The 24,773-nt window shown below is 38.8% G+C and overlaps 1 protein-coding gene across 2 annotated transcripts in view; it reads right to left on the bottom strand.

The window, feature by feature from the left end:
• Nucleotides 1-3,521: 3,521 nt before the first annotated feature.
• SPATA6 (spermatogenesis associated 6) overlaps nt 3,522-24,773 on the bottom strand; it is a 46,032-nt gene continuing 24,780 nt past the window's right edge. For both annotated transcript variants that reach the window (XM_072867331.1, XM_072867332.1), the window contains exons 11-13: nt 17,312-17,411; nt 13,416-13,504; nt 3,522-9,604 (exon numbers count right to left, since the gene is read on the bottom strand). In XM_072867331.1, the coding sequence (XP_072723432.1) occupies nt 9,424-9,604; nt 13,416-13,504; nt 17,312-17,411 (370 nt within the window). In that variant the 3' untranslated portion in view covers nt 3,522-9,423. The remainder of the gene's footprint in view (nt 9,605-13,415; nt 13,505-17,311; nt 17,412-24,773) is intronic.

Here is a 24,773-nt window from a genome sequence, read left to right as displayed (position 1 = left end):
GCTAAGAAGAAAGCAGTTTCTGGCTAAGGTGTTCTAAAAGCTAAATACTCATTACATTAGAAAAAAAAAGGAGATGCACCTTATTTCTAGTGTGACTGCATCTCGCTCCAGCTTTCAACTGCTGGATTTCATCAAGCCTCTTAACAACATTAAGCAGTTGTCTGTTATGAACTTACACCACATAAATAAAAATCATAGCCAGTGCAGGCAGAGAAACGGGGATTTATAGTCACGGAAAGGCAAAAAAGGGGATAAAACCAAAAGGAAGTGGCAAAGGACAAAATATAGCAGATGCAAAAAACAAATTCAAGCCTCTCATCTCACAGTCCTGTATATGTATTTAATGGGGCACATTTATTTTCCCCATTTCACACTAATGCCAGCATAATGTGGGAGGTGTCATCCAACCTCAGTGATTCCCCAAAGCCGTGTATGAACTGGTTTTAGTTTGTTTGCCTTGAGCAGTAAGAGCAATGTACAGGGTATTGTGAAGGCGACACAGGGAGCAACAAATGAAAGTGACTTTTTTTAGCATAGGTAAAATGTTGGCGTCAGAACAATTTGAGACTTTTGTACAACCTCCTCTGAAGCAGGTGAACACGAGTGAAGAAGCCAATTGCCGAGCTGCCGCCTCAAACACAGCGTTGCTGCAATGGCGATGAAGGCACCCTTCCAGGCTGTGAAAGATTGCAAAGAAACGTCACTGCCTGTTCTTCAGAGAACTGAAAGACGATGCCTTCCTCATCGCCCAGATGTAATATTCTCCCCAGTGGAGATGGCAAAGCCACTGGGAACACCAAAATACTTCTTGTTGGAGAAATCTCAAGGAGGAGTCTTTATTGGTGTTGCCCATCATTGCCCCAAATTCCACTGCACACAACGCTGCCTTTTCCCAAGTGTACCCTGACCCTCGGACATGCATTTTCTCCTCTTTTCTGTGACTCAGTGAGTCTTGAAACTCCTACAGGAGAGATGGAGACTGCTTCTGCCCCAGAGCAGCCCCCCAACCCAAAAACTGGGCACTCTTCACAGTCTGTTATAGGTTTAAAGTCCTTCAAGGGGAGCAGGGAAGTCTGTGGACTTCCAATGGTTCTTTAATTCCTGACCTGAGATCCCATATAATACCTGATGCCATCTTCATGCCTTCCCTCCTCTTGTCTCAAATGCAATTTCCAACACCTCTGTGTATCCATCTCCATCACAGTACATGAGGGGATGTTATTTAAGCATGTGCCATCTGGTCAAAGGCTGGCATCAAGGTATCAGTGTGCCATTCAAGCACAGCCCAAGATTTCATAAGCAAAAACTGAAATATCATGCAGTGCAATATTATAGATAAGCTGTCCAAGCACGACCAGATGGCACCACCATGCCAAGGACAACAGACAGAGATATTAAGTCGCCAGAGTACAAACGAAAGTCAGCCTGAGCTGCTGAGTTCATGCCATTTCTATGCATGATTCCCAGGAATGAGAAAGAAGCTGTCCCAAAAGCCACTGCAAGCGCTCCTGGAGAGGGCACTTGAACAACGCTCTGTGAGGCACAGGGTGTCCCCTGAGGGGTCCCAGTGCCACGCACAGGGGAGCGTGCGTAAGAGTGCATAACAGCACACGCGCATGCAAAACGTAAGGGCAACTGCACTTGCAACACTGAGTTACCGCTCTACGCTGTGGTCTCTTACTGGACTGCTATGAGGTTGGGTTGGCAGCACTCCAGATTCAGTGCTGGGATGGAGATGATCGGAGACAATTCCTCTGCCCACTTTCTGGTTTAGACTGACAAACAAAGCAGGCTTTAGTTCTGAGTATGTGTGGGGAAGGACCAGTGTAGCCACTTTAAGAAATCCATAATTTTTGCTGCATTTGTTCAAAACAGGAAGGTTGCTCAAAACATTCAGCTGCGACTTGCTCCTGTAGCTTCCACAAAAGAAGCATTCAATTTAATATGTGAGACTCATAACCAACTCACGCAGTGCAATAGTTCACATCAGTTTGAAGAAAAAAAATTCTGCTGGAAGCACAGGCAAGTAGCAGTGTCAATTTTTCATTAACCTACAGCCACTGTCTCTGTAGACTTACAGCTATAAGTAAGATTACTGTTATAATTTCTTCTAGTCCCTAAGGGGAGGGGAAAAAAAACTTCTCAAAACTTTTTAAGGTCATTAAAAAAACCCACCTTTAAATGGGAGGTAGTTTCAGTTTACTTTCATATTTCAAAATCAAATCAAAGCTTCAGCCTCACATCAAAGCAGAAATGTCAGTTGCTTTGTTTCTACATCTTCCACGAAAGAAGTTCCAGCTTATACATGAGCTGAATGCCAAGTAAATATATTTTCCTGGGGAACAAAGGCAGCTTTTTTTGTTTATTTTAAACATACGTAAATAGAGTCCCAGGAGCTGAGCTGCCTGTCACTTCAACCAGGTTTACACTCATGTCGCTCCGGCTGGTTATTTCTGACCGATCTTAGGTCAGAACTCCAAGTTTCCCTCCCCACTCCTCCACACACTCGTATCAAGCAGCTAGTCAAGCCCTTTCCCTCCAGCCTCATACCTCAGAGCAAAGGGAAACAGTTTAATATGTATTACTTTTTTGCTAGTTTCTTATTCCTTCTTTTCCTTTTTTTAAGCTCTAGTTACAGAATCACAGAAATACTTTGGTCCTCTGTCACAGTCACCGAGACAGTTCTGAAAAGCTTTCGGCAGATAAGATCAGTATCTGACAATATATGGCTACTATCAATAAACGGCGGTATATTAAAGACTGATGGTACCTACTGGTTCATGGTCAAGATTATGGGGGGCAGGGAAGAAACAGGAATGGATTGGTAAGAAAAATGACTGGTTTTTTTTTTTTAAACAGGAGGGCACCATCAGTCTTGGGATTTCTCTGTTCAGTACCAGGCATTTAAACAGCGGAAAGTTATTTTCCACAAAGCCAGAAGACAACAAAGAGGAGGACAATCCCTTCACATGCCCATCTTCTATTACACACTTTTTTAAAAAATTTAAAATAGCAGATCAATGCAAAATTAAGAGCACTTAATGGTTGTCATTTCCGAATGGCTTGGGTTATATCTCAATCTTCAGCACTCATTTTGGGTGTAATACCGGGTAGCACTGAGGGATGCATCACTTTATAGGCTATGCGCAAGCCACAATTAAGGAAAATACTCAAGTACATGAGAAACCTCAATTTTGATTGGACAAGTTACCATAACTTACTGATAATTCAAATCACTCGAGCATTATTCAGTGCTTTCTTCTCCCTGCTTTTTTCATCTTTTGACAAGTTTACAAAGAAAAGAATGGAGCAGAGCTTAGCTGCATTACATCCAATATGCTGCCTACACAAACACCAGAGAAGCTAAATGAACCCCAGAACATATGGCACTCTGCTGACAGAGCTCAGAAACTGGTTCTGCATGAGCAACAAGGAACATCTTGAAACGCACAAGACATATGTGTTTTAGGAAGAAGATTGAAGTGTTTCATAATAAAACAGGACAAAGTGAAATACAAGTGCTGTATAAAATTTTAATTAAAAACTGGTTTTACCCCTCAATGTGAATATACAATATGTTTCCCAGATGGATTTCATATTTAAGTATTATCCAAACCAAAAACATAAATGAGACAAATAAAGCCTTCAAAAATGGCACAGAGGCTAAAATGTATGTAAACACTAGATGACTGTGGTGAAAACAAGGCAGGCAGGGAAAGCAACCTCTTAGCAAATGTTTACTACTGGAGTACTGAATGGAACAGTTCATACAACTATAGCCTCAGTAACAACACAATTAGCTAAACATTCAAAAATTCAAGTCAGTGTAGCAATACAAATACAAGCATTAGAATTTGCCACCATTCAGCGATGTAAATGGTGCTTTTGTTACTTACAAGTTTCACAGGTTATTTTATACACTGATAATGCACGGTATACAAATGCATAATTCATGGCATGCCACGCATCAAACCACTCTCAAAGTCGACCCCTGCTTTCAGCCGCCCACCCCCACTTTGTGTGAAGCTCTGTTCATTCAGTGGCATCAGCTCTACAGGGTTAAACAAATGCCTCACCACAGAACAAAATTTTTGTGCTGTATCCTCAGGATCAGTAAATTCTTATGAACCAAGAGGGATGTTGTTTTGCAGCAGCAAACTCCTTTCCCTGAAGAGGTGAGAAGGCAGCTCAGATCACCACTTCTTAGACTGCAGAGAGTTCTCTGCTAGGTCAGAAGCAACCACCCAGAATTGAATGGAAATACACACGAAGAAAACGCACAATCTCCACACTGATCAAGCAAAGAGAAAGACTGCAGTTCCTTCATGTTGCCATCCAGACAAATTATCACTGCACTTCAGAGAATTTCACACTGAAGACAAACAGGGAACAAACTGCATGTCTTTGGCAAGCCAACATTGTTAACAAAAGGAGCTACAGCCTCATCTTTTAAGGGCTTTGGTTGATGATGTTTTGAATTCCATGGAGAAAGCAGTAGAAACCAATGCAATCAATGGGGCTTGTGCTTAATAGTTCACTGTGTAACAGAAACAGGAATATTAGGTGTTCTTGATCACTTCCCACAACACTGGTTTATTTGTTGAAAGGAACTGGGCAAAGACTGGTTCTCTGCTGCTACCAGAGACCATCACCTAAACCAGACATCATTTCTGTCAGTGAGGTAGCTCATTAAGATCACCCACAGAAGAGCTGTTCCCTCTTAGCTTCAATTGTTTTCACTGGAACCAAGAAGCTAAGTTGCATTGATTTGAAAGTTTCCCCAAATTCCTTGACTACTAAACAAATCTCCTGAGATACTCTCAGCATCCTGATAATGATCACTCCATAACCACTGAAGTAATTAACATCATGGTAGGCTTTCCTATGACCCAGAGATTCCATGTTACAAGATTTATACAGTTAAGTGACTGCTGCCAAAAGGCTAAGAATTTTGTTGCATAGTTCAGTGTTTTAGAAAACACTTTCAAGATTAAAAATTAGGAAGAGCAGAACTATATAATAAGCTATTCCTTGCACACAGACTGAAAAGGCAGAGATTCCTTCCAACTTACTTTCTCTGACAAACCTATGGCATACCACACAAACTTTTCCACTGTCAAGTTGCACACACCATTGCACCCCTTGCTCCTAGGGAGACGATGAGAACAAATGATGTGATAGATGTTAATAGTGCTGATTAGTACACATAGCAGAAAGCACTAAGACATGAGGATGACAAAAAAATAATTTGTATTAAAAAAAAAAAGAAGATATCAATCAGTATAAGTACGATGAGCCTGGATCATTCAGGAGACAGAAGCTGAGTAGGATACCCACTGTAAAGATTAGCTCCTAAAAGCACACGTAGTAAAGCAGTTCATTATCTTTTTCAGCTGCCTCTTAGATTTAATAGGTTTCTATCTTGATAAGATTAAGACTTGCTTAATAATTGTCTGATTAAAACATAATAAACCTAGGAAAATTAAAATAAAGCCTTTTTAGTAACCTGGAGATGAGATGGGACTTTTCAGCCAGTCTTCCACGAAATAATTTCTGTAACATTCACCTCAGGATCCCAAAGCACTTCACAGTCATTTAATTAAGCTTCAACAGAGCACAAACTCCCCATTTTACAGCTGAGGTAACAATGAGAGGGAGTTTGGAACAGACTATTTAATACTGAGTAGAGCTAAATATTCTGTAATTTTACCCAAAAAATAGATTCCCAACACCTATAGATAGATTTCTTTCTCCCTTCACTGTTTTGGCAGCCTCCGAAGTAATAGTAAAATTCAAACACGTGATGCACAATCTAAAGAACAGCCCTCATCATCTTCCAAGCTGCTCAGATTTGGGGTATAAACACTGCTGCTCATCTATCTCACAAAGCTGCTCCTACCTGTTCCCATTACACTAGCCATCCCTATGCCTCTTGTCCCCAGTGGACCAATTTAAGTTTCCCTTCTTTTAGTTGAAAACATAGATAAGGCAAATCATTAAAGAGTTTGACATTTTTGCCTTTAATCCACAACGGGTCAATGACTGAGTGATTTCCAAAGCAACTACTACTCAGCAAAGGATTTGCATTTCTACTGAACACAGGCAGGTAGTTTGTCTAAATCCACCCTACGATCCTAAACTATACCAAGTTATTTGTAGGAAAGAGGGAAGGGAGCAAGTAGGAAGCAGACTCTGACTTATTAAAATGAAAGTGATTAAAATACTGCACTGATTGCATACTGCAAGCTACGCTGGATGCTGAATAGCATTTGGTGAGAATACTCATGGGTTATAACAACTTGGGGAGGGCAAGAGAAAGAGACAGACTCTACAGAAAAACACTAATTTGCTCCTAATCTAGCCCATTATTTCTAGATTTGAGTAGGCAGCTTTCCTTTAGGAGGTAAAATGACGGGGGTGGAATTATGCCATCCCACTGTCACTAACAGACCACTTTGTGGATGGCAAAAGATAAGGAACGAGCATCGAAAATTCTATTTAAAGCCCCACTCAGGACCCTAGAAATTTGCATTTGATAGAAGGGATTTAAATTGTATTAGAAAGCAAGGTGCACTAAACAATTACAGTTTATTACTATGTTGGTTCCCTGCCTGAACCTATACTTATCACATACTGCAGTAGCAAAGGAGCAGCAGTACTCAGTACGCTTGAGCTGTATGCATATTAATAGGAGGGTTAGCTGAGCAAACAGGGAAGGGGCCAAAAGCTTCTGAAAACGAAGTGGCTTGCAGATTTTATGGACAGATCAGAGTAATTTGGGTCTTAAGTCACATTTCATAGAAAAGTTTCCATTAACCAAACCGGATTTCCAGCACAGTGCTTGGAAGACAACACTCTTTGCTGTATCACAGCATGTAAGCTGTGGAATGACTCTGACCCAAGAGAGAAACACATATCCTGCAGCAGCTGATTCAGAAAGACATTATACACACCATCTCCCCTCGCAGCTGGAGCAGGGCCAAAGACACTCATAGTCTATCTGCTTCATTTGTTGTTATGCTGCATACAAAGGCTACAATAAGAATATTCATACTGGTCAAAATTCAGTATATGACACTTTTTTTTTCCTCCCATCCAGTTTTCACCTTTGATGAAAGATTTTTCGTCTTTGATGAAAAACTGAAGGTTGCCATATTCCATATGCTTCCTTTCTTTAGCTAGGGGAATAAAACAGGTATACCCCAGCCATTCCTCTGGATCCCTCAAAAACATTACCCTGTTTTTTCAGAGTGGCCTCCAACCTTCCCTCATCCCCTCCTTGAGTCTTGAATTCATGGCAACTTGTGTCCTTACTCATCCATACAAAAAACCCAAAGCCCCAGCATTCAGGTCTTCTACCCATTGAACAAACAAGAACTAAAATCTGCTGGATTGCTGGGGAGGGAAAAAAAAAAAAATTGAACAGTACTTCTATGTCACAGAACCAGATTAGGCCAAAGGGGAGCAGCCAATCTTTAGCAGACTGTAACTTTTACCAAGCTATGACACTGGGGAGGGAAAACACAGAATATTGAATGAAAACTGTAGGATACCATGAGAAGAACAGTAAATCTTATGGCTCAAACACATATAGGAAACCGCAGCAACCTTCAGGTTTCAGTAGCTTCATTTTAAACCAAAAGCTTGGAAAGTGTCTCTCAGAATGTGCCCTGCCTATTTAGGACCCATTTGAATATACCTACTTTCCTGAGCAGCAAGGATAAAGAAACTATTCCTTTATGGACTAACACGGGGTCACAGGAATAGGCTAATGAATGAATACAAGGTACTGTTAGCACAATACTCCATGGCCACCATGCCTTCAGCAGCACAGCTTGGGTAAGTTTTACTTCTTCACTTCTACTACTTCATAGAGTGGCTCAACACTTACCCATAGCATAAGACTGTGCAACTAATGCCCTTTGAAAGCACTAATGTGCTAAATGGCATCAGGGACAGGAAGTTATCAGTGTTAATCCACGTCAACTGGTTTAACAGTTACAAGGAATAGAAATGTCTATATGCAAGACACTTCCTCTGAGAGTCCCCCTTCCTGAAACAGAAGCACACAGCCTTTCAACGTGCTTTCCCACTAGCATAATTGCTCACCAACTGCTTTCTCAAATCAATTATGTTGTCTCAGCATTAAAGGATGCAAAGCAGAGTAGACCAACTTTTTGTTTATCTAGGCATGCTGGCAGGTTACAGTCATATGTTCTGCCATCTGTACTCCTAGCTTTATCCTTTATCCAATCATAACAGGTAAAAAGGCATTGGTGTAACTGAATCTGTTCGCTCAGTCAGGGAAGGAGCCATAACAGGCATTTGTTTTTTCCCCCCATTCTGAAAGGAAGCAGGAGATGGACACTCTTGCCCTTTTAAAACATTCCACTTTTCAATAGATGGGCAATTTGCCCCGGTCTGCTAATGTGGGATCTGTTCAATGCAAGGCTGAAAAGGTTCCATCCCCGGGGAAAGCATCGAACTGCTGATGAACATTTGGTGGCCTTTAGTGAAAACGATGTGATTTCTGCCAACAGGATCCCAGCAGACTGGGAAGGACAGGCTCCAAATTAGGTGGGATTGTGATGCAGGAACTTCAGAAGGCCTGTACAGGGTATACGAGGAGCTTTCGGACTAGCTCCAGTCTTTCCCCCTCCAGACTCCTTTCTTATTCATATTTTTTAAAATTACAAATATATTGGCAAATGTCATGGCTGTATTCAAGAGAACCTGGAATCTTCCAAACGCATAGGGTGTGTGAAGACGACCTTTCTGCTGATAAAAAGGCTGCTGGGCTGGGTGGGTTTCTTTTAACATTTCACAGTATTAGAAAATTTGTGACTAAAGGTGCTTGAAAGCACTTTGAAAGCATGTTTATAGGTCAGTACCAGAGTTTCTGCCCATCTCAAAAATAAATGATCCAAAGGCAATTTTCTAGAAAACAATTCCCTTTGTCCCAGATGGGACACTTAAATCAACACTCACATTCACCTTCCTCTTCAGACCCCCTCTCTGAACACTAGGACATATTGCTTCTTCAACCAATTCTGTTTATGTTACTAAATAGCTTTAATTATTTAATAAGAATTGGCTGCAGCTGACATCTGAGTTGATGTCAGACAGGAATGTCCAGCAGAACTATTAGTCTTCAAATGACTATCTTTTCATAGTCTCAAAGGAGCAACCGTGACAACCACCTTGATTAACTGTGCAGGGACTTAGTTGCGGTTGGGGAGGTGGGGTGGGGCAGGGGGATGTTAATAGTTTCCTTTTGGCAACCCAGGGCAAAACCCCATTTCCCCAAAACCCTGCCCAACCGTAATTACACCTTAAAAATAGAGTACAAATATTTGTTACATAAAAATAGGTTCCATTAAAAATATGAACACTGTGTACTGCGCATTTCCAGGTGAACTGCTATCAGGAGTGCGTTTTTTGGTCCGAAACAGTCCCAGAAGCTTTTCGGTACATGTTTCTGTATATTTTCTCGAGACTCTGTTCAAAGATCACTCTGTGAGGCTTCCCTTTGTATACAGCTGCACGACTAGACCAATATTCACCATTATCCAAGTGAACGGTAGTGTTCTGCTGCACTGGTGAACTGTCAACAGAAAGAAGAAAAGAAATAATGATCAAATCAAGATAAGCAAGAGCAAGAAGAAGCACAAAACCAGCAGAATTCCAAACGTAGAACTTGCTAATCACTGATTACCTTTCACAAATTGTTAAAAAAACTGCACTGCAGCTACTTCTAAGAAATGGGAGCCCCATGTTATTCATTCACACAAATTCTCCCCCACTTATCTGACTGCACTTGTTAATACCTCCCAAATAGAGAATTAATTTTCAAAGAGCATGCAGTAATTTTGCTGTGTTTTGATAGGCAGTGTTACTAGGCACTAAGCCTATGCAAGAGCAGCACAGTAGGATTTGTGTGTCCTTTGAAGGTCAAAATGTAACCACAAGCAGCTATTTCAATATGAAGACAATCTATCAGAGGTATATTAAATTACTGTGGTTGCAGCTGTAAAGTGCTCTATCGGAAGCATCTTGGATTAAGTATTCTACCAAATACATTATGATATAGTGGCAAACGAGTGTTCCCTCCCCACCCCATCTTCTGTGTCACGGTTTTAAAAGTAAACACAAATACCGTCTCATATTTCAGTTGCTTTGAGAAATTATTTCCTAGATCTATGAAGTGAAATTTATTCCCTGAAAATCATTATGAAACACTGATGCATCTGAATTATGTATATCTAAGCTTCATGACTACTTGCCTTCTCTTGAAACTTTCAAAACAAAAGCTTGTGTCATATAATGAAATGAGCCATTTTCCTGTAATAAAGCATGAAACGAGTAGCTCAAAAATCATAAGCAAAAAATGACTACTGAGGTGACATCTGCTCAGAGATTTAGGCACTTAAGACACTTCAAAATTAGGACTGAGTTATCTTCAGCCTTTCGTAAATGTTCTCAGTCTGGGAAATGAAACTGGAAATGTGAAGCTTACGGTGACCATCTTCACTTAGGAAATGGATTACATTTCACAGGGAAGCTTTACATTTTCTTATATACATATCATTTGTTATTCTAGAATGGTCAAACCAGTACTTAAAACTTTGTCCTCAAGTTCATATCAGTAAACAACTGATAAAATTGACAAAATTGAAAGAAACCTTATGTTAAAGAACTCGCAAATATACTTCTAGCTAGCTTCATCAAAACACGAGGTTTTCACTTTAAGAAAGGAAAATGGTGAGGGAAGAAGAGGAATATGTAGGATTCGTTTTCTAAATTCACATTTCTAAGCTTCCACTGTCCCATGGGAAACAAAAGAAGGAATAGCTTTTGCTTTTAGACTTCTTATATTCAAATATTATGGTGATGCCAATCTACACCACCTAAAACAACAACAAGATCTTTATGTGGTTCCAATATTAAAAGGGGAGGAAGGCCACCTTCATACTTTTTCAAAAAAGCTCCAACATTTGAAGTCAGTCAGCAGCATGAAGAAAATTTAAACCTCTTTATCATCCTGGAGAGGGCGAACTGTGCTTTACAGTTTGGACACAAAGAAACCAACCTACCAAACAGCAAAATCAATAGAAAAGTTATACACGTCTGCGTTAAATACAGACAAGTCAATACCCTGGGGACCCACCAACAACTGAAGTTTTACCTCCTCCTTTCTGCAGTTCGTGTTACCTCACTTCTGATGGAGAATTCTCAGGCCAACAAATAAGCACAGCACTAGGAGCAGCACTTGTAACTCTACAACAAATAGCTCTGACACTCCTTTCCTTGGAATCCACTTCCTGCAGTCAGCCTTGTGCTTGCCTTTTCTTCTACTAAAAGCTTAATCTACACAGAGACACTCAAAATCCAATGACCTTAACTGCAGTAAAGACTCAAAAAACAATAGTAACTTTCACAAGTTCCTTATTCTGGTACTGACAAAGACTTAAAAAAACCCCAACACATAAGCTTCATTTTCTCTTCTGTTTTTTTTGGGGGGGATGTGTGTGTATGTATTGCCATTAGCCAGTCCTTGCACATGAGATACTCAGCACTGGTGTGGACAAAGATACAGCCAAGCTAGGGAAGAGTCCCTCTCCTGTTTCAACTGGAAACCAGCTGACAACCTGAGCTAAGCAATCTGGGAATTACACTCACAAATCATATTAACAGCAGGATTTCTGCACGCAACTCCCTGCTCTGAAATACCTGTCATATGCTTTCGTTCCCTCATATGTCTCCTTTAGGAGTCCCAGAAGTTCTTTTCTGAGTGAATCATATACTAAATATTTCACAAAACACGGACCTTTTCCTTACTCCCAGTGGTTTTCAATCATCTACTTTACTGCCAACATTTGGTCGACAGTACCGCGTCCTTCTATGAACCCTGTCTCTGTCTTTGTATCCTGTTTATGAGAACTGTGGCAAACACTGAGCAATCAGACTGTGCTTGAGTCCTTTCATGTCTCGCCCTTCAGCGAATAGGACTAGTGCTGCTGGCCTCTAAACCCAAGGAGCAGTCCTTTCCCAACTTGAGTGCCACATTTCATAGCCCATCACTTCTTGATTCTGTAGTATTAGGATTTGTTTCTTCTTTTTTCATGGTCTGCAGTTTCAGCATCAATCTCAAAGTCCCAAAGCTGCCTCAAAACAAAAACTTGCACTTTCTCTCTCACAAACACATCCTACACAATTTAATTGCAGCAACTGTCAGGACAAAGGATAAAGGAGCAAAAAGGCTACACGCAGAATACAGGAGTGAGCACAGGTATAGAAATACTAACAACTTTAGTAGCAACTTCACATACATGTGAAAGTCTAAGACTAACTAGATCCCTTGTGCAGAAGTGACTACAAATTACAGGAATTTCAAAAAAAGACAACAAATAATAAATGAACTTTTTAGAGCTTGCTAACTGCAAGTAGAAATTCACTATGATACCTGTATTGAACTACCCTCCTTTCAGTAGTATACAGTGGTGATTCGGAAAGCATTTGTTACAAAATATTGCATCACGTTTAATGATCAAACTAAAACCTTTTTTTTCCTAATGTCAAGACCTCTCAGATTTAGCACCATAGTTCTAGGACTTCTCTGTTAATATAAAGAAAAACAGAAAAGCCATACAACCCCCAAAATGTTTTACATTACTTACTATCTTTCCTCCAACAAGTACCCAAAACATTCTACAAAATACTGTGTGCATACATACAGAACATCAATATTGGCAACTTCTACTACAGAAGTTGTCAAAATCAATACAATTGGTGTCTTTTAAGTAAAATATTCAAATTAAACCCTAGTCATATATGTGAGGAGTACACACAATAATTAACCTACATAAACCAAGTTTTCAAAATCTCAGGTTTTCAAGATGTCTTCTGAAATACGGCATGCTGAATCACTAAACCATAGCATATATATTTGCTGTGTTTTTTAAGATGCTTCTCTTTTCCAAATATGTGTTTTGGAAAAAAAACAAACAAACAACAAAACAGCCCCAAACCATATTACTAAAGAAACTTCAATTTATTTTTGCACTCCCATAGTTCTAAGAAAAAATAACCAATTGGTTATTTTTAAAAGGGACTCTCTGGTTGAGAAAATCCAAAAACTACTGCCCAAGGATCATTTTTATGACCAAGTCCAGTTCCAAAATCAGCATTTTATGAAGACTATACTGACACAGTGCCAAACAGCATAAAAGGCATAATGATAGTTAACTGTATTTTGCTTTTATCTGAAAAAGCTTGGTAGGACTAACTCCTACAGAAGCCTTTTCCCAGTGCAAGATATGACACAGCTCAAAATAGGAAGAGAAATTTTTAGCTAAATTTAAAGGGCAATATCATGAGTATGACTGTTCTGTCTTGGTCAGAGAAAAACTCCATACCTGCTCTGCAGTTCGCTCATGGATAAGGGTGCTTTTTGTGAAGATTCTCTTGTCTTAGTCAAGTCTCCTTTTAATGCGTTACTCTCATCCTATAAAAACAGAAATCAAATTCTCATTACATTGGTTTCTGATTACAATGATCTCATTTCAAAAATACTTTCTTTCCATTTAGTAGAAGACTATTAAAGTGCTTACATTTCTTGGGGGAGAAAGGGACAAAGTATAATGAGCCAAATGCCATTTATGAACACTTTTAATTAAGTTCAGTACAACTCAGCTAATAATTTTCAGGTAATAAACTGGAAAGAATTTCTAGACAGTGTAGATCTAAAGAACTATGAAGACAGCACAAGCTTCAATAATCCCCAACAAACACGTTGGTTAAATGCTATGAAACCTACTGCTCACTGCCTTACTTTTGTTTCTTGCAGAAGAGGGGAAAAAGAACCTAAAAGTTATTATTTATTAGCTTTTATAATGAGCTATAGTTATCCATTTAATGCATTTTACCAGACAGAAGTGTTCTACACATCTGAATACTTTGATTCCATATACGGGGCTGAGAACATGCTTACCCAACTTTAAAAAATATCTAGGATACACTTAATGACCCTTCAGTGGTATTCTTAGGAGTCGCTAGAAAGCAGTCTTACCTTCCAAATGCATTCTAGACATTAATTAAGCCATATTTGCCCTCTTAGGTAAGTAAGAAACAAAACACCTCATGTGAAGGGAGCCAGTTGCTCACCTGAGACAGGATGGTAGAAATTCCACCTCATACAACCATGTTCACTCTACTCTGAAGAGCAAAGATGCTACTTAAGAGGTGATATTGAGTGACACTTTTAGCAGAAGCCAATTGCTCTAAGGATTAGTAAACAAAATCATCTTTCATGGTATAGAGGAAATAACTGGAAAAAAAGACTGTGCAGTAAAAATAATCACACTTGCTGGTAACACAAAACTGGGAGAAACGACAGTAAATATAGTGGTAGATGGCAATAATATGCAGAGCAAGCTGAATGGCAGGCATACGGATGAGGAAAAATCTAACACGATTTATTGTGGTGAAATACAAGGTAATAAGTGTGTTTGTAAACAGGAGAACTCTCTTCCTTCAGCAGTCTCAGACTACAAAGCACTGAAGAGGAAATGGGGTACAGTGGTAAATAAAACTCTGCAGCATTTGCCAGAGGCAAATTCTGTTCTGGAAAGGAAAAAAAAGATGGAAACATTACGATACTGTCAGAATGTCACAGCAGAAAGCTACAGTGGACACCCTAAGGAATCTGCAGCAGAGCTCCAGTCACATTATTTTTACAGAGCACTATGGAAACGAAATTTTGGAAAACACAGCTGGATGCTTCTGGGAATGGTTATTTAGCATTAGGCTCTTGGAATGAAAAAGAATAAGAGATACTTTTTAACCTTTCAAAGTTTGGAAGGCGATCCAGACTGGAGCCAAAATCTACTCACCACATTGCCAGTGCACTTGCTTTGCTATTCCCTCACATTCAAGATGACCCGTTTACCTCATCCATCCACTGCAAAACAATGCAGCCTAGATTTTGGGCCATCTGGGGAAGCACAACCAATCCTGGTGTATTTTACAGTACTCACTGCAAGCAGACCTGATTTTTTTTTTTTTCTAAGCAGGTCAGCTGCTGTTAGCACAGCTTTCACAAGTTAGCTGTACATGGTTATCAAACACCGTGAGACTTCTCTGTAACATCCTCCCATACCTCTTGCTCAGTGGAAGAAAATGGAGTGAGAAAAATGGTCCTTTTCCAGCATTGTTCTGACCAGGTTGGTAATTAAGGACTCAAAAAAAAAAAAATCTTACCCAATACCCTGATATCTGGATTTTTTTAGGGCAGAAACATGAGGTTTTCCAGCAGGAGAGGAAATAGAAAAGCATCATCTCTGATGATTAATCCCTGTGAGTATTCAGCAAGTGTTTGATACTGGAAGTGACAAGGTGTGCTAACAGAAAGCCAACAGAAAGCACCATGCTTCAAGAATCTAACACCATGCTTGTAAATTTGTGTGCATTTGTGCAATATTGCAGTAGCAAGTGAATACCAGCATATGTGTAAGTCATTCTAGAGTAGAATGTTTTCGATTGTGTAAGTAAAATAAGTAAACAGGAAGAAAATGATCCAATTCTCCTTTATCTATTATTATATTTAATAGTCTTTATGACTATATGGAGAGGCCGTATAACCAGCCATCCAGCTCTCCTAACAAACTAGTAAATCTTTTATCGTAAAGTCATGGTCTACTGTTCAAGGAGAGTAGTCAAGGACCACTGGAGATAGTTCAGGCTGTACAAACTTTCATTACATGTAGGTGCTGGACCGTCATGAAATCCAATTTGTTATCTTAGGTTCATTGAAACATCAGAGAAGCATTTGACATGATTTGTACCTATTTTGGAGTGGCTGAAACACAGAAAAATGTGATGGGCATCTTCTATTTGAGAGGCAGTAGCTCACAAGATCATAACATTCGTATACAAACTCAGGAAGGTACAGCATGAACTAGATCAAACGGTCTCAGCATGCATGAGAGAAGGTTTTTCTGAGCTTAAAATAAAAAGCACGACTAAGCTAAAAATGAAAATTGAACAGAAATGAGAAAATAATCAGATTAAGAGAGCATGCAGGCAACACAGGGAGCTGCCCAGGATGGCTAAATCTGGGGAAACAAACAAACAAACAAACAAATAAATCGAGACTTCAGAGCTAAGACACATATTCTTCAGTACATCCTGCAGCAATGGACTGAGACAACAACCTTCACTTCTGCCCCAGCCCTCTGCCATGGGTTTACTGTAGTCAGTGGAGTCACCGCATCCCAACCAGCACAGCTCATATGCCAGCGCACTAGTGTTACGCCTGCCGTTTCTGTGCTGAAGTGTGAGGTGAGGAGGCCAGGGCTCTCACTCCTTATCACGCTTCCCACTGATACAGTAAACCACGTCAGAGGGGAAAGGTGGACAGTTGGGGACAGTAGTAACTTAAAATTGCAGCAACATTCAAAAGCAGATTTCTGTCAACACTCCTTTTTCTAAGAGGAGAAACTGAAGCAAAAAAGATGTCTTTCTCCACTTTTAGACACTCGCGTTTCTTCTAACTGATCAATAACATTTGTGTGTTAAGACTGTCAGACAAAAATAATAATTTCATCAGAGCTCCTAATCTTAACCTTACCTACCTCTCATCCTTACATCCTTTTACCTTATCTTTCTTTTACCTCACCTCACACTTAAGACCCTAAGTTCTTTGCAGATGAACCACCTTATTATTCAGTTTGTACAATGCTTTGGCCAGGGAGATCCTGTGCCACAGGTGGGTTTCTCAAAATCGCAATAGCAAAACTTTTTATCAGTCTAAAACCACGCTTCAAAATTCCATCAGACTCAAGGACAAAATATTCTGGTCCTGGGCATAATCTCATTAGATAAAGAGCTCTGTTCACTGAAAGCCAGGTAATTAAGGGAAAAAAGCACACATCTGAAGAATAATATTAGCTCTACAAACAGCTGGACACAAGCAGCTGCTGATGTGCAGCTGCACAACATTTTAAGCCTCGATGTTCTACAGATCTGTAACATATTTTGTGCTTAAATTGGAAGTGGAGAACCAGATATAAAAAAACGTAATTGTCCTCAATACCCCATGAGAGGGTTACCTACACCAGCTGTCCATAAAGGCTACACATAAGGAGGCTACTGAAATCGGTGTGAAACAGTTCAGCTTATATACTGAATCCATATTTCTGCAATCAAGGCTGCCTCAAAGGACAACATTATAATAAATCCAAGACTGCTGGCACAGTTCTCTTCCTCAGCCACCTTGGAGAAAAGAAAGGATTTCGTTTGCAGTCAAACTTACAAATATTAGGCGCTGTCTAGCACTGTGTGTCCTTAAAATATTTTTCACTCTTTTATGGATTTCATCTCCATTTGCTGGTGAAGGCCAACCAGAGCTAAATCTGCAAGAGGAAGAGGAAAAACAAACAGAAGAAATATTTTCTTGTTGAAAGGCTCAAACATGCTGTTGACTCAGATTTTTTTTTTTTTTAAATTACGAAGCATGCATTACTTCCTTCTATTTGGAACATACACAATGTTTAGATCTAATTCTTTTTCTCCTCTGGGGTACAAGTAAAGAAACATTTCAAAGCAGTGCATAAACAGTATGCATCCACAATATCAACAGAAGATGCGAAACAGAGATGATGATGATTTTGTAACTTGAGTAATATTTCCATGATGTTTGTATTGTCACTACAGAGTAGAAAAGCTCTACAGTTATTCTATTCCCAGTGATCAGGTTTCATTTTCCTCCTTTTAAAGGAAGTATTACACACATGAAATTCTTTTCACTGGAATAAATCAACAGGAAGATAACCCCATTGCGTGCCAATTGGAAAGTCCACGGAGTTAAAAAAATGCAAATTCACCATCTTTATTTCGCAAGATGGAACTGCGTTTTAAGTTGCTTTTTTACATTAAAAAACAGGTAGCTTGCCTGATATGAGTGACTTAAAACCAACAGCTACTTTTGGATTTTACCCTTTTATGTTTTGCAGCACTTTTTTTCCACTTTACTAAAAATAACCCCTCATCCTCAGCAAGTTCAGAAGCTGGCAGAAATCACCATAAGGAGGAAATTATTGGGGAAAAGTTATGAAATGTTTACTTACACAATCTCATCACAGTGGATAGAAACAGGGCACCAAATCAAGACTGTGCATCTTCATTTCAATGTTTCCTAACCTCTGCTCTGAGAACCTGACTTTGCACCAAGAAAATAAAAACTCATGATGTGGTATCATGCTAATACAAATACGGGTCACCAGGCAAACTGCGAGCTGGCAAGCCATACCACTGCAATTTGAGCTAATGGAACAACAGCCAACAGCAATACTGGGCTGCCATACTCCGGGTGGATTAGGAGCACAAGAAACAGCAACATGCTTTGATAGTTGGCTTCACAAATTTGATGCAGTGGAGAAACATCATGACTCTGAACCCTGAGATTCTACGCTGGGCTCTGGATGGGTTTGTGGGACTGAGACTGCAAGCCCTTCTGCATTCTTCTCTCCGATTTATCACATTCCCTGCATTATCCATTCTCTGGAATCCCCAATCTGATCGTGCCTGGCTTAGTTCACCTTCATCAAACTTCCAGAAATTTCAATACAGCTAAAGAACTGTACAGCTCCTTCCAAAAAGAACAAACCAGGTACACATAGAAAGCTTCAGTCCAAAACAAGTAACTTGGCAACGTTAAAAATAATGGAAGCAGGATCCTGAAAATGGGAAGTGCCAGGCTGCCTTGAAGGTTACAGGCAGGGCTGGGAGCACTTTGCAATCTTTTGGATCATTCCTTCTATTACCAGAGACAGAAAGAAATATAAGTAGAAAGTGACCAGTTCTCTGCTTTTGAATAACTTTCTTCTATTTTCTTGTATCTAATCAACTTATTTGGACTCACTTATTACTGCTTACCTTTCCAAAATATCTCTCTCTGTTCTAAAGAGCCCCAATATTTTCAGCCTGTTTATGAGTTTCCTTAAATCAAAGCATCTATTTCTGAATGCTTCTATTTTTCTTCAAGAAAGGGTGCCAAGAAATGACACACTGTTGGAAGAATGAATCATATAATCTATAGGGGTGTATGTTCCAAATTTCTAATGACATTTAACATTGTTTACCTTTGGATCATTACAGGCAAGAATTTTCACAAAGCTGGCTATAACATTCATATTAGCATCCCAAACATTTACAATTAATTTCAAACCAAACAGCATGTATGGTAAATCCATACTGTTCAATTCTTTTGCATACTAGAATCTAACGATCTGTTGCACTAAAAGATCTCACACAACGTTTCCTAAAAGAAAACAAAATGGTTAGTGAATTTTGTTAGGGAAGGAAATCATTGCCTTTAAAGAAATAGAAGTCTAAGTCCCTTAAGCAGGCAGGAACATTAATTTCCCTAACACAGTCAAATCCAGTCTGATGCACTGCATTACAATGCATGCACTCTATCACTAGCGGTGTTTTGAAAAAACCCGTTTTTTTTAAAAGAAGGGAGGTAAAGGAAAGGGGCTGGAGTGGTACTATCATCTTCTGACTTCCCATTAGCATTTACAAATATTTACTAATATTAAAGAACGTCCAAAATGCATGTTTAAAAATCTGCATCCTAGATGCAGTGAGTCATTTCCCATTTGACAAATAAAAGATAGACCCATGAAGTCATGGCATTTTCTCTTATTTATACAGCAGCTGCTGTTCTTCCAACATCCAGGTTGCTGGCACTGAGAAGAGAAGTTGGAATAGATTGCCTTTGGGAAATAAATTTTATGAAATTCGTATGTAAGATTTCAGATCATTGTTATTAATCTTAAATTTACAAATATCCTTGGAGATAAATGTCTTTACTTTTGGAAAAAAGAAAACCCAGCTTGCTATTGTATTCATTTAGAAAATACATGGCTATGTCTGCAAGAAGAAGAAGATTTAAGTACTTAATTCAAGAACTATTAGATTTCTTTCTTCAGGTGATTTTATTGATCAATCCACTAGTGTGCGCTGTGGTATAAGAAATATTACCCACTCACACCCCCCCCCCCCCCAACTTAATGTACAACAAAAAAAAAAAAGGGAAAAAAAGGGATAAAAAAAAGGAAAAAAAAATGAAAAAAAACTTCACTGTGATTAAAAACAGTATCAGCTTCTTTTTAATTAATTTTTCTAGTATTGTTATTGTCTACTTTTAGTAATAACTATAGAGTCTAATCCACATTTAAAGTAATAATGTTAATATTTATACCAGCCAAAACTCAAACTAATATAAAATCATGCCTGAGATGTAACAACCATAATCTGAAGTGAAACCGTTTTATGATACTCTAACTCTCCTATTGGAAATATTTTATAAAACAGGCTTTAGAGCACAGCTTCTTAAAGTATAAATAAAGGGATTCCATTTGCCCAAAATCACCAATAACGAGTTTTTAAAATGACTAGCTACTTACTTATGTGATTAAGGTGTCACTATCATATTGCAATGTTGAAAGGAAAGTAATTTCATTTCAATGACTGTTTGTCCTGATAAACGGAATAAACTTCTACAGCTGTATTCTTTGTCATACTTTCAATTTTCCCTGGGACTTGCAAACATTCCGCAGTTACATCAGTTTAAATTGTTTATTGATTCCAATAGATTGTATAAACACTTTGGAAATATAGCTCAGTGACCTAGAAAAAGCCAGATCAATCAGAGAACTTCTCAAGATTAATTTCAAAGATGTTGTGTCGAGTACGATCAAGGAAACAGAACCATTTTCCCTCATAATGTGACTAAAGGCATTTATTTTCTTTTACGAGATAAGGATTTTTTTAAGGTCATACAGACAACATCTACCTTGATAAAAAAAAAAAGCCTAAAGATTGTGCTAAAGATTAAAGTTATTTTCATGTGTAATTTTGTACATTAGGATGAAATACTCCATTAGAAATACAAACAGGATACATCCACCCATGTACTCTAGTCAAACAGCAGCTTGTGAACTTGAGAGCTGTAATAAATAGGAATTTTCAAATGTCAGACAATCCAATCATCCACTTGCACATAGCAAAAATGTTAATATCACATTTCAGCAGGAGCTACTAATACATTTCATATAAGTAGAATTAATGCAAAAGCCTACTGCAGAATATTTGCAATGCCTGTCGTGACCCCTTCCCCCACCATCACACCTCCTACCCTTGTGAACAACTTGGTGCATGTGGCCTCCATGAAGAATTCATCAGCTTCAAAGACACAGACTTCATGCTGAGCAAAACCACATACAAGGACAAACTATCAGAGGACAGAAATCAATGAAGTACTGTAGTACCAAATTCACAATTGGAGAGAACGCTACTGTAATTGGGGAGAAGAGGGAGAAAGAACTCTTAAAGCTAAGTATAGCCTGAAAAACCACAATCTGCAAGAACTTATACATGGAACAAGAGAGATTCTCAAGAAAACCAAATATATTTAATTCTGAAATAGAAATAAACCTCACAGATTTTATATCCAAGTAGGCATTTATGCAGCATTCACAGTAAGTGGAGAAGCTGCTTTATTCTCATTTAAGAGGACATGAAGTGCAATTCAGTACGATGAACTTGGTTCTCATTGTATACTGGTCTGTATGGAGGCACAATAGAAAGGCTGGGCTACACTTAAGAGTTTTACTGGTCTACTTAGTAAAGGACCCAATTTTCTTTTGCTTCTTCTTAAAATGACTGATGGCTATGAACCTTAGTATAGATACAGCTATACCAGTGCAAAAGTGTTTTAGAGACTGTATTGGTACATACCAGTTCCTGAATTGTAATGAAAACATATCGAAATACAAATACTGTAAGAATGCAAGGATTTTAAGTGGAGGAAGTATGCTGCTTTCACAATACCAGGATACTACTATAAAGCAGAAACAATTACACACAGACAAGGCCTTAAATCAAAGCACAGCAGCCTATCTATTTGGAAGCAGAAGCTGACAGCTTAGCTGTGTACCCATTTGCTCTCCCTCTTCAGTAAGAAATTTTTAAAAAGTAAAAATTTCTCATCCTTTCTAAATAGCTTCTCTTACTTTCAAAAGCCCCGTTTACAGTTAGGCCTTGAAGGACTAGAGATACATTCAGTGCTGAGTTTTTAAATTAGTAAATGCTTTCTTTCCCCTCCTAAGCTTAATATCTAGCCCTTAAAACAGGGGCAAGATACATCATCCTCATGTAAAAAGTGAATCCCAAGTGGCAGACAGCTTCTGAGATCTCAAGGAAGGCCTAATACTCTAGCTGAGCAGTTGCCCCAAAAAGGTTCAGGTCATACTGGTACTAAATCATTAGTATGTCATAAATGGGCTGCACCTTCTTATGCTCTTTGGAAGCTTTTCCATTACCTTCTATCATCTCTGCATTTATTCATTTATACACAAAACAAATTTGGCAGCAATCAATTTCAAATTTACCTACCACTGCAGCAAAATCAACCAATGAAGATGACAAATAGTACAGATGTTGGTCAAAAATATGAAACAAGGCTTAGGTACTGCTCACTTTTGCAGAATATAGTATGAAATGACTGATCTTCAAGTGATGATTTCCAGAGGTTAACTTAAAGAATGCAAAATAAAGGAACTTCCCCAAGAGGCGAGACTGATAAACCCAAAAGATTCAAGAACAACCTTACTACCAAACTAAGTTCCAAAAAATCAGAAATAATGATTTTTAAATAGCTAGAAATAAACAGGAAACCTAGCTGCAGGCTCTCCCTGGAGCAAGCTTTTTTTCTAAAAAGTCTGCTAAATTTTTCAGTGTTCCACTTTCTACTACAAAATTCTCAGAATTTAAACACACTCTCGCAGAAGTAAACCCTGTCTTAGGATGCATGCCAGTCTCTAAAATATTAGGTGAACTACCTGTGGCCTGGATTTTGCTATGCAAAAAAACTAGTACCCAGGATCCTGGGGTGACTTTTCAAGATCACTGAAGCCAAAGCTTCTGATAACTGGAATTTTCAAGGACTTCACATAGGATCTAGTCTTTCATTAGTATCTATCATTATATATATATATCATTAGTAATAGCTAACTTCATGCTGGTATTTCCCTAGTACTTGACAAAAGATAACAGAAAAAGATGGTAGTAAAACAATAGAGGAACATTACATCTGATCCATACAGTTAACCTCTGTCTTACTTCAAACAGAACTTAGATTTTTGTTAAATTTTATGGTAGGTAAGATCACATTAGCAGTATAACCAGGAGAACTTAAAAGAGACATCGAGCTGGACTTCATTCTGGAAGTGATTATTCTTCAGATCAATGTTAAAAAACAAAAGCAAAAGCCTGCCATGTCCAGAGTAGGAAAAAGAATGCTTTGATCTGAAATGCACGAGAAGTAGCTTTGCCTCTCAACATAACAGAAATGGTCAAATACTCCTATGACTGCTGAGGTCTCTTGCGAAAAGAATTTCTCTTGTGCCAGCAGATAGCTCCATTCAGAGGACTTCTGTCATTACCTTACAGAATCCACCTCACTGTTTCGCCTTTTCTTTGCAAAAGGTACTTTGCTGCAGGTTTCAGTGCTGCAAGGAAGGCTTACTTTGTAAGTCCCAAGAAAAACACCATCTTCTAGGAGTGCATGAAGATGTACATGCACTATGAAAGCAAGGACTGGACTTGAATTTTGCTTTCCTGCAGCAGCATAGAGAGAATATAGTGCTAATGCTTTCACAAAGTATACAGGATACTTAACTACGCAGAAAAGAATACTTATCTATGCACAACCAACCAGTCTGTGAGTGCAAGTCAACTGCATTGACTGAAGCTGGCCACACATCATGCGCAGGAACTGAAGAGTGTGCATGTACCATTACTCTGCAGAGGAGCTAGAATAAAAATGAGAAGTAGAGTTGTACAGCCACATCACTCTGCTTAGTGTCAGTTTGCAACACTAGCAAATGCTTTCCTTAGGTGACCTAAATAATGAAAAATGTAAAAATAAAGTATGAAAAATAAATATTCAAAACTTTGCTGATTTGTTCAGCAGTAAATCTATTTATAATTCTGCTTCTGGCTCAAGCCCAGTGAAAAAGGGGAGAGGATTGATTTGTGGTCTCTCTAGCAGGCTCACAGAAAGAGACTGGAAACTGCTAGAAAAAGGGCTCAGAGGACCTTATGCAAGATCCCACTTTCTGTATCACTGGAAAGTATTGCAGTGGCTTAACAACTATTCAGCAGTGCTCTGGGAAGTACTCCCAAGAAGGGAGACATTCACTTCCCACTACTTTAAAAAAAAAAAAAGGGGGAAAAAGGGAACATAAGTTCAAGGTAGGAGTCAAGTTTCATATTGACTGCGAGTTGACTAGCATTAAAAAAATAGCCTGGGTATGCTAAGCTCTTTGTCTTTGTAATTCAAAATAAAATTGAGGAAATAAACACCAAATACTGTGAGATAAGACTGTATTCTTGCAAATACACTAACAGTGGTATACTTTCAGTAGTGCTGATTTTCTCTGTATTTCTATGATCTGAACTGCAGTGTTTTCATGCATTTCCAAACATTGACCTCTGATCCATGTTTGTCATTCCAACTATAGCTCTCAGTCAGCTAAAGCCACTGTTATCTCAGCAGCATGAAATAAAGATCAAATTTTTTAGACTATGCCTTTTACCTTCTCATTTTGATTTTTTTCTGATGACAAAAGTAAATGCTTACATCTTTAACATAAAGAGATGTCACATCTCTAAAGAGCTGAGAACATTTTTTCTAATAAGAAGAAAAA

This window comes from Ciconia boyciana, chromosome 7, assembly GCF_034638445.1.
Source record: "Ciconia boyciana chromosome 7, ASM3463844v1, whole genome shotgun sequence".
In the NCBI taxonomy this organism is placed as follows: domain Eukaryota; kingdom Metazoa; phylum Chordata; class Aves; order Ciconiiformes; family Ciconiidae; genus Ciconia; species Ciconia boyciana.
The sequence above is the reverse complement of the archived record's forward strand: the minus strand, read 5'-3'. Positions and strand labels throughout refer to the sequence as shown.